General features: G+C 44.7%; 1 protein-coding gene and 1 pseudogene across 2 annotated transcripts in view; both read right to left on the reverse strand.

The window, feature by feature from the left end:
• Positions 1-3,026, reverse strand: part of LOC124044077 (zinc finger protein 654-like) — a 17,909-nt gene extending 14,883 nt beyond the window's left edge. For both annotated transcript variants that reach the window (XM_046363476.1, XM_046363475.1), the window contains exon 1: positions 2,889-3,026. In XM_046363476.1, coding sequence (XP_046219432.1) covers positions 2,889-3,011 — 123 coding nt within the window. In that variant the 5' untranslated portion in view covers positions 3,012-3,026. The remainder of the gene's footprint in view (positions 1-2,888) is intronic.
• A 174-nt stretch (positions 3,027-3,200) lies between these two features.
• On the reverse strand, positions 3,201-12,854 carry LOC124044081 (annotated as a pseudogene).
• Between the last annotated feature and the right edge of the window lie 611 nt (positions 12,855-13,465).

The following is a 13,465-nucleotide window of genomic DNA, read 5'->3' on the forward strand; positions in this document are numbered from 1 at the left end:
CGGGGAGAGGAGTGGGATGAATGAGCCAATTGTAAACTGGGGATTATTAGGTGTCGGTGATGGTTTGAGGGCCAGATTGGGAATTTTGCCAGGACACCGGGGTTAACACCCCTACTCTTACGATAAGTGCCACGGGATCTTTAATAACCCGAGAGTCAGGACACCCGTTTAACGTCCCATCCGAAAGAAGGCACCCTACACAGGGCAGTGTCCCCAATCACTGCCCTGGGGCATTGGGATATTTTTGTAGACCAGAGGAAAGAGTGCCTCCTACTGGCCCTCCAACACCACTTCCAGCAGCATCTGGTCTCCCATCCAGGGACTGACCAGGGCCAACCTGCTTAGCTTCAGAAACAAGCCAGCAGTGGTACCTAGTTAGCTAGCACACGGTATCGCCCCAGCCTGCTATTCTAGTGGGAGGCGGGTGCTACCGGTAACAGTGTCCTTCGTCCCCGCCTATCAGGCACTGTTTTCCCAAAGTTCTGTTAAATACGATGTATCTATTCTATAATCTAGAACACGGTGTCGCTAACTAACACATACTATCGCGCCAACCTGACGTTCTTGCGGGAGCGACCGGTAGACTGTCCTTCAACACTGCCTGTTGGGCACTGTTTTCCAGCATTTCTGTTCCGCAGGCAGAAGAAAAGACCACTGTCTACCAGTGTCGATCCCGCTAACTAGCAAGGAGGACTTCGGGAGTCAGGGGATTAAAAAACCTCAGATAATACTTTTATTTATCACATTCAAACGTGTGAAGATGTGCCCGGGGGAGGGTGGCCTAACTACTTACAAAATGCGTGCTTCTGACGAAGTAAGTAAGGTACCTTAACATTTAAGGTAATTTCATAAAATTTGAGGCTCACTAGTTGCTCATTCAACATATTTGCTGCTACTTCAATCAGTCCCGTTTTAAAAGACTCCCTTCTTATCTGTTTTCCATTCCCTGAGACCAACCAGAAATTATTTATTGGGCAAATATTCCTTGATTTTTATAAAACAGCCACACATGTGGACTCTCGTTTCTGCATCACCAAATTTTGCGTCAGGCAAAAAAAGTAGGCTACGTGGTGCCGGAGCAAGACTGTAGTGGAGCGCTTCTCACAATGGTGCTCATTTAAAGTCAGATCAAAGCTGCTGAATCAATGACAAAACATGTATTTGTACTGCTCTAATTACATTGATAACCAGTTTATAATAGCAATAAGGCACCTCTGGGGTTTGTTGGTGGTCTATGGCCAATATACCACGGCTAAGGGTTGTATCCAGGCACTCCGTGTTGCAGAACAGCCCTTAGTTGTGGTATATTGGCCATATACCACACCCACTCGGGCCTTATTGCCTAATTAAAACAATCTGCTGTAATTTGTTCACAAAAAAAATGATCTAAATGCATATTCCCATGAAACTGATTTGAGATCAAGTGATTGACATGGAGATGCAATTTGGACGTTTCACGTGAAGAATTGTCATTCATGATTAACAGTGATGGCCCATTTTGAAACTAGGTATGCCTTACTTGGTGTTTGGGGGTATTAAAAATAGAGGGCGCTGCCGTTTTTTTTTATTTTATTATGCAGGCTACACTGTCCCACAATCATCCTTTTGTCCCCCATATGGATAGAGTGAGGTGGAGCGATGGGTAACGATGCTTCGTGGGTGACGGTTGTTGATGTTTGCAGAGGGCCCCTGGTTCGCGCCCGGGTATGGGCGAGGGGACGGTGTGAAGTTACATTAGCAATCCTAGGTAGTGTTCGTAAATTCAAAGCGTTGTCAGATTGTTCGTTCGTAAATTCAGAACGTTTCGCCACAGATAGAACAATGAGACAGATATTTTACCGGATGTATAAATGTGAAAGCATCTGGTTGGTGTTTCCACACACTACCAAATATCCTGGATTTTGGCTGACATTCTGCACATTTTCTCATCGATAATATAATAAATAATAATAATATATGCCATTTAGCAGACGCTTTTATCCAAAGCGACTTAGTCATGTGTGCATACATTCTACATTTGATCTCCATACAGTTCAGAAATGTAATCTGTAACAAACAGTGGACTGCGTTTTGTAGACTTTACCATTTGCAATATATATACAATTCTAAATGGTGTTTAGGAGCGCAAGGGCGAATCGAGTACGCACATCAGAGTATGCGTTCCCTAACGGAAATAAATAAATGCTAGAACGCGCCACTTGGATCCCGCTTGCTCGTTCTGGGCTTTGCCATCTCCTTGCTTGTTCTGCCCACTAGGATTTATTTGCTCCCATTGGAAACGACAGGTCTATCTTTGGTTACGCTCTCCGGAGCGTATACTGGATGCTGAGGAGTAGGGTTGATCAGAGCGTTCTGGCCTCACAACAACAACCCAAGCTAAATGAGCACCTCACTCTAGCCATTTTAATCACCCCCAGCAGAACTGGTTAGGCTGTTTTCATGTTATTTAGAGCGGTGGTGACTGTGCTGCTAGCATGACGTTTACAGTACTGACACCGGTCATGTTCAACGGATGTTGCGCGTTCGTAAATTCCTCATTCTTCGAGAGTGCTATGAATTCGGAGTAGATGGCTAGAGTGAATTTACGAACGCACCCATAGTTAGCGTGTAACGTCACATAGTGGTAGCTAAAGTTGACTAGCTAGCCAAGTCAAAGAGATATAAAAGCTCTGTGGGGTAACGTTATAGCTAACTAGGCCAGTATGGGTTGACTGAATTTGCGATGAATGCTAGATAGCTAATTAATGCGATGCTACGTAACGTTAGCAAATAAATTACTTTTACTAGCCATCTACAGTAGCTGAACAGCTTTGCTTCGTAGCTAGCAAGCTTGGCGTAAGAACTCGCCTCTCCCAACTAAAACCAGGAATTGGCGTGATTTAGCTTACCTTACAAAACTCGGAGCAATATTCTTTGCTTTGTACTGAACAGTTGTCGTTAGAGTATATGTATAAAGTCTCCAGTTCCAATTCTAGCCTGTCTGTTTCCAAATCACTTTCCCCCTCCGCCATACTGGCTCGTTTACATTGCACATAAAGGGACTTCTAGCGGATAGGTTGACAAACTACAACAACTAATATCCTGGATCTAGATTGGATAACAACTACATCAATATGAAGGGTTATGAGAAAGCAACGCAGTTGCTCGTAATGCTTTGTAACATTTTTATGACCAGGCATTAAACAGCAGGAAATCTTACGGACTGTGCATGGTTTATTTTATTAAGTGCCAAAGTGATGATAAACTGCTGAAATGGGTAGACAACAGAGATCAATACACATGTGTAAAGCCAGTGCTTGACTTGGGCAGGAGCTCACTGGAACTGAGTACCAGCAGCTCAAATGTTCTGCTGGAGTTCCTGCATCTCCTAGAATATTAGCTCCAAAGTATAGAGTTCCTGCACCTAAATATAAATGGTACGTGGAGAACATTCCTCATTGCACCGTGCAAAGGGCAGTTGATGTCCCTCAAGAATCTCTGCCCTGCCAGTAGTGGCATCACAATCCACATACTGCAAAGCAATGTGGAAGGTCAAAGCACAATACAATAGGCAATACAATGCCAGTATTGCCAGACAACAAGACATACATAAAAAATAATCTCATCAATCAACGACTGTAACAGTGAGAACTTATTTTGGAGACAGTGATTTGGGTTACGAAGCACTCTTGTCTCTCAGCTTGGATAGCAGAATTTCATTCTTACGACACTCCTGTAAGAAAGAGTATTGAATTAGTAAAACAACATCAGTGATTCACTTTATCAGTTTAGAAGGGAAAATGCAAAAAAATAAATAAATCAGCTCTGAGAGACTACGGTAGAACACATTCATAAAACAGTTAACTAGTTCCGTCATGTTTTACCATACATAACCAGAATGCGGTTCTCTCTCAGGCCTCACCTCTTTGAAGTCCTTGACAGTTTTGAAGTAGAGCCTCTGTTGTCCAGCAGCTCATCATTCAGCTGGTCTCTCCTCATCTTATTCTCCTGCTTCTTCTTCTCCATCTGTAGACCAGGAGGAGACATCACCAATATGCATCACACAACACTCATATTTAAGTGTTTTTCACTAGGGCCAGGAGGAAAGCACCTGGCGTCTTCAGCTCAAGCTGTCATTAGGCAGTGGACAGTGAAGATTAGAGAGATGGTTAGTTACCCTACTCACCTTAATGCGGCTTTGTTTGATTCCCACCACTATCTGCTCCATCTGTCTCAAGAACTGCTCCTTGACCCCCAAAGACGCCATCACCCTGAGCAAGACAGAAGACCACGGCTTAGACACGAGGTAAACCTGCTGGACTCCATTACCCATAATAAGAAAAACAGGATAGGTTTATAAAGGGTAAATTGTGAAAATACTCACTTTTGGAAGTTGTCATGGATGGAATTCAGCAACAGATCAACACGGGATGGCAGATAGCCTAGTGGTTAGAGCAATGAGTCAGTAATTGAAAGGTTGCTAGATCGAATCCCCAAGCTGACATGGTAAACATCTGTCGTTCTGCCAGTGAACAAGGCAGTTAACCCACTGTTCCTAGGCCATCATTTTAAATAAGAATTTGTTCTTAATAACTGACTTGCCAAGTTAAATTTTTAAAATCACAGAAGATGATTACCATGAGTAAACAAGCTGATTTCAGCTGCAATGGCTCTATGAAATTGATGCCCTCTCCTCTTACCTCCTCCAGGGACACCTTCTTGTCATCTAATGTGTAATACAAGGTGAAGAACTGCTTGGTCTCGTTATGTGTTGCTGAAACTAGGGGACACACACAAAAGTAATGGTTCTTTGATGTAAGAATTTGTTAACAAATCAATAAGTGGTTGAGGCTAAGATACCTACCTTAGCCATAGAGCTCAATGAACCTCTAATGATAATGGTTCAGTTCTGCCCTGCTCGGCACGTCGTCTATCTTCCTCTGCAGGATGGTGATCTCACGGTTCCTCCAAGCCTATCAGAGAGTAGCCCTCAGGTCATGAGCAAATAAAGGACTTGGTAAGAGGACCACTATTTGCATGCTCCAAACAGAATGCCTAAGTGAATTCAAATTGATTAAGCAGGAATGAATCCTGCTACAGCATTGTGATTTGTGCATTTTACCATCATCAGTCTGATCTTCTGTAGCTTATCTCTGTCTGTTGTACTGCTTGTCGATTAGCTGACTCGTCTCCTTAGGGAGAGAGTGAGAAAGAGGGAGAAAGAAAGTCAGTCACAGTGTAACATTTATTAAACATAGACAAAAAAAAGAGTTAGCTGGTCTTGGGAGTGTGTTACCTTCTCGTCCTCCCTATCATCTCCTGACTCCATCTTCAGGTCCTCAATGTTCTGCTGCAGGCAAACCATCTCCTCCTGGAAGAAAATTGCACTCCATGTTAGTTGTTTTGCTCTTACCAGGAAATAAGGGAATTACATCACAAATACACCTGTGAAGTAGGTCCATTTCAAACTTAAATCTAACAAGTTATATATGGACGGACTATGACAGACGAGCTAAATTACTTCTATGCTCGCTTCGAGGCAAGTAACACTGAAACATGCATGAGAGCATCAGCTGTTCCGGACGACTGTGTGATCACGCTCTCCGTAGCTGATGTGAGTAAGACCTTAAAAACAGGTCAAGGCCGCAGGCCCAGACGCATTACCAGGACGTAATGTGCTGACCAACTGGCAAGTGTCTTCACTGACATGTTTAACATGTCCCTGAGTGAGTCTGTAAAACCAACATGTTTCAAGCAGACCACCATAGTCAATGTGCCCAAAAACACTAAGGTAACCTGCCTAAATGACTACCGACCTGTCACACTCACGCCTGTAGCCATGAAGTGCTTTGAAAGGCTGGTCATGGCTCACAACACCATTACCCCAGAAACCATAGCCCCACTCCAATTTGCATACCGCCCCAACAGATCCACAGATGATGCAATCTCTATTGCACTCAATACTGCCCATTCCCACTCATCACTGAGCTCAGGACCCTGGGACTAAACACCTCCCTCTGCAACTGGATCCTGGACTTCCTGACGGGCCACCCCCAGGTGGTAAGGGTAGGTAACAACACTTCCACCACGCTGATCCTCAACACGGGGGCCCCTCAGGGGTGCGTGCTCAGTTACCTCCTGTAATCCCTGTTCACTCATGACTGCATGGCCAGGTACGACTCCAACACCATCATCAAGTTTGCTGATGACACAACGGTGGTAAGCCTGATTACTGACAACAATGAGACAGCCTATGGGGAGGTCATCAGAGACTTGGCCGTCTGGTGCCAGGACAACAACCTCTCCCTCAACGTGATCAAGACAAAAGAGATGATTGTGGACTACAGGAAAAGGAGGACCGAGCACACCCCCATTCTCATCGCCAGGCTGTAGTGGAACAGGTGATGAGTTCCAAGTTCCTTGGTGTCCACATCACCAACAAACTATCATGGTCCAAACACACTAAGACAGTTGTGAAGAGGGCATGAAAAAAACCTATTCCCCCTCAGGAGACTGAAAAGATTTGTCATGGGTCCTCAGATCCTCAAAAGGTTCTACAGCTACACCATCAAGAGCATCCTGACTGGTTGCATCACTGCCTGGTATGGCAACTGCTCGGCCTCCGACCACAAGGCACTACAGAGGGTAGTGCGTACGGCCGAGTACATCACCGGGGCCAAGGTTCCTGCCATCCAGGATCTCTATACCTGGTGGTATCAAAGGAAGGCCCTAAAAATTGTCAAAGACTCCAGGCACCCTAGTCATAGACTGTTCTCTCTGCTACCGCACGGTACCAGAGCACCAAGTCTAGGTCGAAAAGGCTTCTTAACAGCTTCTATCCCCAAGCCAAAAGACTCCTAAACAGCAAATCAAAGGGCTACCAAGACCCCTGTTTTACGCTGCTGCTGCTCTCTGGTTATCTAAGCATAGTCACTTTAACTCTACCTACATGTACATATTACCTCAATTAACTTGACTAACCGGTGCCCTTGTACATTGACTCTGTACCATTACCCCCTGTATATAACCTCGCTATTGTTATTTTACTGCTGCTGTTTCATTATGTTATTTTTATCTTCATTTTTTTTTTACTTAACCAACAATGCTTCCAGAAGTCTAAGGGCTTGTTACTAAGCGTTTCACTGTAAGGTCTACACCTGTTGTATGTGCATGCATGTGACAAATAACATTAGATTTGAAAATATGCAGACTCACTCTACAATGTGTCCGGAACTCCTGCTCTTGGTGCTTCAGGTTCTCATTCATGCCTACCAGAGCCCTCAGCTTCTCCAACAGTCTGTGGCACACACAGGTAGGATGAGAAAAGTCCAAAACACCTGTATAATTTTAGGGGGTTTATATACCTACAACCACTGAATTAATGCCTTAATGGTTTGGTCTGAATGTGCAGCATTCACCCAGTATCAGCCTGGCCCTCAGCCTCTTCCAGGGCACTCGGCTCTTTCTCCAGTCTCTCGGTCTGCTCTGTGGCCTCCAACAGTTTGCTCTTAGCTTCCACACACCCTGATTCTACCTCCAAGTGTTTGGTTTGTAGCTGAAAACACACCAAATACACATACTTTTAGTTACTTCTGACAGGAAGATAAAGTGCATTGTATCCTTCCATTTAAGAAATGCATGGCTATTTTACACAACGTTCTGTGAAATTCATAAAGTCCAGTCGTCCGTCACCTCCTCCAACTGCTTGGTCTTCTGTTGGATCTGTTTGTTCAGAAAGGTCACTATCCTACGGTGCTGCTGGATTGGCCCGTACCCTCTGGACGGTCCTCTGCAGACCTCTCCAAGTGATGGAAATGTGTATGTGGAAACACATTTAACTACACACTGTGGCATTGACTTATTCTTTAAAATATGACAAATATTTTATGATTGCAGTTAACCATTTAACCCTGCTGTGGGAGTCGCTCACCTTCTCAGCATACTCAGATGCTATCTGTTTAATCTCCTCAGACTGCAGCCCAACTATCGGTCCCACTGTGCTAGCCGTTAGCCTCCCCTGTATTGATGTTACATATGAAATAAAACAACTTTACACAGTAATCAACCACACAGTAAAGGCGCTGGCAAAGAGAAGAACTAAAGCCATGCCTACCTCCTCAGTCACCATGGCAGCCATGCTGGGCATCAGTGTTTTGATGCGCAGCTGAGAGGATATATCACAGGGAGTCAGGGACATCATCACAAAGAGGGATGCATTTCTGTAGTATTGGACATGGGGCTGCGGTTGGTTTCAGAGCGATACACGTGATGTGACCTCACCTCCTCCGCTGCCTGCAGGTCCTCCTCCTCCTGCAACCCCTCTGTAATCCCTGGGGGTATGGCCTGAGAGCCTGGCATCAACAAGGCTTTCCGTTCCTCTGCCTGTAGGGAACAGGGGGATACCATCTTTCATCGTGGTTTCACGTTCTACTAAAGCTACAGTTCACAGAATACCTATGATCCACAAGTCTCCATCCCTGTAATATTGTTTGTAATGATCAACCTCCTGTCCCTGTCTTTATCATTCTGTAGTTATAGGCTTTGAATTCATATAATGCTACAATTAACTTTACAAATATGACAGTAATTTCAATAAATCTCACCTGGTCCTGTTTTGTCTGCTTGCTGAATCCATACCGTCTAAAACACTGGTGTAATTAGTACTTAAATCACTGTTAGGCACAGGAGGTTGGTGGCACCTTAATTGGGGAAGACAGGCACGTGAAATTGGCTGGAGCGTTATAGTGGAAAGGTATCAACAACATCAAACACATGGCTTCCATATGTTTGATGCCATCCCATTTGCTCCGCTTCAGCCATTATTATGAGCCGTTCTCCCCTCAACAGCCTCCACTGCTATTAGGATACTGGTACATGAAAGGAGCACATTACACATGTATGCACACACACCCACTCCATGTTGTTTGAAATGTGTACTCTCTTCTGTATCGAAACACACACACAACAAGCATTCATGTGAAACACTCCTTGCAGTGAACGAGTCCATTTACATACTTACAGAAGGTAATCCGACATTCTAATGTAAGGATGGATGAGACACAGGAAAACAATAGGAAAATTAAAGGAACACAATTGTCAAATGGGATGAGATCACATTGGTTCTGATTCTCAATGACAAGGTAAAAATCTGTCGTTCTGCCCGAACAAGGCAGTCCCTAGGCCGTCATTGTAAATAAGAATTGATTCTTAACTGACCCACCTAGTTAAATAAAGGTAAAAACATTTTTTTTTTTTTATGTGAACATGTAACATGAACTGTGGAGAAAGTTGGATATGGAGGACTGAATATGGAGAGAGCGAGAGAGACAGGCAGCCTACCTTCCGTACTCCAATAGAGTGGAGTGAACCCTGTATTCCTCATCCAACAGCGATCCTGCTTCAACCTGTCTCTTGTATTTCCTATGAGGTTTATACACTTCCTGTCAATACCAGAAGGGAAAAACAACATGCTGTGTGGTTTTAAAGTCCCTTTACTATAACAAAGGGGGTCTTTAAATCAAATCAAATGTCATTTGTCAAATACTACGTAAACAACAGGTGTAGTCTATTTTTATTTAACTAGGTAAGTCAGTTAAGAACAACTTTTTATTTACAATGACGGCCTACACCGGCCAAACCCGGACGATGCTGGGCCAATTGTGCCCTGCCCTGTGGGACTCCCTATCACTGCCGGTTGTGATACAGCCTGGAGACAACCTGTATCGAGTCGATGAGGTAATTGAGGAAGATATGTATATGCACTGCTCAAAAAAATAAAGGGAACACTAAAATAACACATCCTAGATCTGAATGAATGAAATATTCTTATTAAATACTCTTTTCTTTACATAGTTGAATGTGCTGACAACAAAAATCACACAAAAATTATCAATGGAAATCAAATTTATCAACCCATGGGAGGTCTGGATTTGGAGTCACACTCAAAATGAAAGTGGAAAACCACACTACAGGCTGATCCAACTTTAATAGAATGTCCTTAAAACATGTCCAAATGAGGCTCAGTAGTGTGTGTGGCCTCCACGTGCCTGTATGACCTCCCTACAACACCTGGGCATGCTCCTGATGGGGCGGCGAATGGTCTCCTGAGGGATCTCCCAGACCTGGACTAAAGCATCCGCCAACTCCTGGACAGTCTGTGGTGCAACGTGGCGTTGGTGGATGGAGCGAGACATGATGTCCCAGATGTGCTCAATTGGATTCAGGTCTGGGGAACGGGCGGGCCAGTCCATAGCATCAATGCCTTCCTCCTGCAGGAACTACTGACACACTCCAGCCACATGAGGTCTAGCATTGTCTTGCATTAGGAGGAACCCAGGGCCAACCGCATCAGCATATGGTCTCACAAGGGGTCTGGGGATCTCATCTCGGTACCTAATGGCAGTCAGGCTACCTCTGGCGAGCACATGGAGGGCTGTGCGGCCGCCCAAAAAAATGCCACCCCACACCATGACTGGCCCACCCCTAACCGGTCATGCTGGAGGATGTTGCAGGCAGCAGAACGTTCTCCACGGCGTCTCCAGACTGTCACGTCTGTCACATGTTCTCAGTGTGAACCTGCTTTCATCTGTGAAGAGCACAGGGCGCCAGTGGCGAATTTGCCAATTTTGGTGTTCTCTGGCAAATGCCAAACGTCCTGCACGGTGTTGGGCTGTAAGCACAACCCCCACCTGTGGACGTCATACCACCCTCATGGAGTCTGTTTCTGACCCTTTGATTAGACACATGCACATGTGTGGCCTGCTGGAGGTCATTTTGCAGGGCTCTGGCAGTGCTCCTCCTGCTCCACCTAGCACAAAGGCGGAGGTAGCGGTCCTGCTGCTGGGTTGTTGCCCTCCTACAGCCTCCTCCACGTCTCCTGATTTACTGGCCTGTCTCCTGGTAGCGCCTCCATGCTCTGGACACTACGCTGACAGACACAGCAAACCTTCTTGCCACAGCTCGCATTGATGTGCCATCCTGGATGAGCTGCATTACCTGAGCCACTTGTGTGGGTTGTAGACTCCGTCCCATGCTACCACTAGAGTGAAAGCACCGCCAGCATTCAAATGTGACCAAAACATCAGCCAGGAAGCATAGGAACTGAGAAGTGGTCTGGTCACCGCCTGCAGAACCACTCCTTTATTGGGGTGTCTTGCTAATTGCCTATAATTAACACCTGTTGTCTATTCCATTTACACAACAGCATGTGAAATTTATTGTCAATCAGTGTTGCTTCCTAAGTGGACAGTTTGATTTCACAGAAGTGTGATTGACTTGGAGTTACATTGTGTTGTTTAAGTGTTTCCTTTATTTTTTTTAGCAGTGTATAAGCGGAATTGGTCAGAAGCCTGTAAAACGGCTGCTATCCACTGCAGCATCATCTTTATGGCATCTTTATTGTAAAGGCTCATGGAATAATTTGACCCAGACATGGCATGTAAGCTTCATGTCAGGGAGTCACTCACCAATAAATCTAGGACTGCTTGCACAGCCTTTTCCTTCCTCTGGAGGAAGTATTCATCCTAAAATGGAGGGCCAATACAGGGTGAATAAGACAGGGGTTTATTCAATGAAAAGTTCAGAACATTGCACTTAAAAATGTAATGAGTAGAGTTGGAGTTGAATATCCCTGCCATGGAGTCACCCTACAATAACAGCACTCACCTCAGGGAAGCTGTGTGTCTTCTGGAACTGAGAGACAGAATAGGCTCTCACATATAGTCTCCCATCTCCTCCCTCGTCCCTATGGCCCTCTTCACCAGCCACGGAAGATCATACAACACTGGCAATAAATCAGACATCAGGTCACAAACCAAGTGTGGTACCCTATTACAAAACTCTAATGTCTAGGAATACACATATGTATCACTGGAAATATATGGATGAAATCCAGCCCTTGGATCTGATGAGGCTCCTGGCAATGAGGGCACTTCATTTTGGGCAGAACAGACACAATCTTCTCTGTGAGAGCGCTGCAAAGAGATACACAAGTTCATCCAACATCAGTTACACTGGTCCAGCAACATCACTAACAGTAAATAAAATTATGCTATATGTTAGCTACTTACATTTTCTGTCCAATAGTTGAATTCTCCTGGAACAGCAGATCCACATCAATGTCAAAGTTACATGTTGTGATGCACCATGTCATCCCTCCAACCGCCTATAAGACATGGTTCAGTGAATGGAATTAGAAAGGGTAGCAAGGAGATGGTAAACCAGGAATCAAAAGCCTGCAGATCTTCAGGTTTGTAATGTAAGTTGGTTCTCACCTTGTCAAAAGGTCCCAGTCCTTTTATTCGGGCTCTGAAATATCCAGCAGCAAGAAGAAGTTCCAGGATTTCTGCTAGCTTGACACTCTGCTCCTTGTCCTCCCTTGTTTCAACCTGCAAGCCACAGTTGCTAACATCAGTTGCTTTATTTAGCAAACTGTGAATTCGCTAGCTTCAGTAGCTATCTAGCCAAGTGGCAAACCCAGGAATGTTTACATTGCAATGTTGTGTTGTTATATTATGACAGAAACTGCACCATATTAGGAAAAATGACTGACTAAAAATGATGTTACCTGAATAAGATTTCCCTCTTGATCATATTGAGCTCCTATTTTCGAACCTGTTCTCGCCACAGACGTGGCCGCCATGTTGGACTGTGGTGTGTAGTCGCATGACGAAGGCAAATGACTTTGGTCTTAATTCTTGAAAAATTGTGCGTTCAAGACGTAGCTGTAATTTTTATACAAACAGTAAGCTAACCTCACTTAGAGGTCGACTGCAACACGGCCACTGTCGAGTGATGGGAGTCGATAAAGTGAGTATTGAGTTAACGTTTAGAAAAACAAAAGCATGTGAATAGCCGCAGCGGTTCTAAACGTTGCAATACCACTTTCGTCCACTGGATGGAACTCTAATGCCACTAAAGATTATATAGAAAGGCTGACATGATGAAGCTCTCTAGGTCTGAAGCCTTTCCAACATCATTGCATCTTTCATTTGAACAGGGTTGTCAGTATTCCTGGAAACAAATAAATCATGCACGTTGTGATTAATGATCCTCAGTTGTTGAAGTGATGTAAGGAAGCAGGACCATCAAGTACACATCCTGTCCAATGATCCTGCCATAGGCCTATAATGCAAACCATCAGTTTGTCACACAAAACGTAAAATCTATTTGCTGTGTGTGTGTGTGTGCGTGCGTGCGTGTGCGTGCGTGCGTGCGTGCGTGCGTGTGTCATCAACCCTCATCTGCTCTCAGATCCAGTTTTCATCCAGTTTTCATCTGTCATGGGGGGAGATATTCTCAATCGGGCAAAAGTGTGTCCTCAACTCATCTGTCCTCCTTTCCAACGTGACCCCGAAAATCAATAAGTGGTTGCCATATGTAGGAGAGCATCAATTAGTTAATAGGTGAACAGAGAGTAGCTTGCTCCTCTCCTCGACTGCCGTCTTCTGGCAGAGGATGCCCCAGTGTATCCTACATGGAAGAGTTT

The sequence above is a fragment of the Oncorhynchus gorbuscha genome, linkage group LG09, assembly GCF_021184085.1.
Source record: "Oncorhynchus gorbuscha isolate QuinsamMale2020 ecotype Even-year linkage group LG09, OgorEven_v1.0, whole genome shotgun sequence".
Classification (NCBI taxonomy): Eukaryota; Metazoa; Chordata; class Actinopteri; order Salmoniformes; family Salmonidae; genus Oncorhynchus; species Oncorhynchus gorbuscha.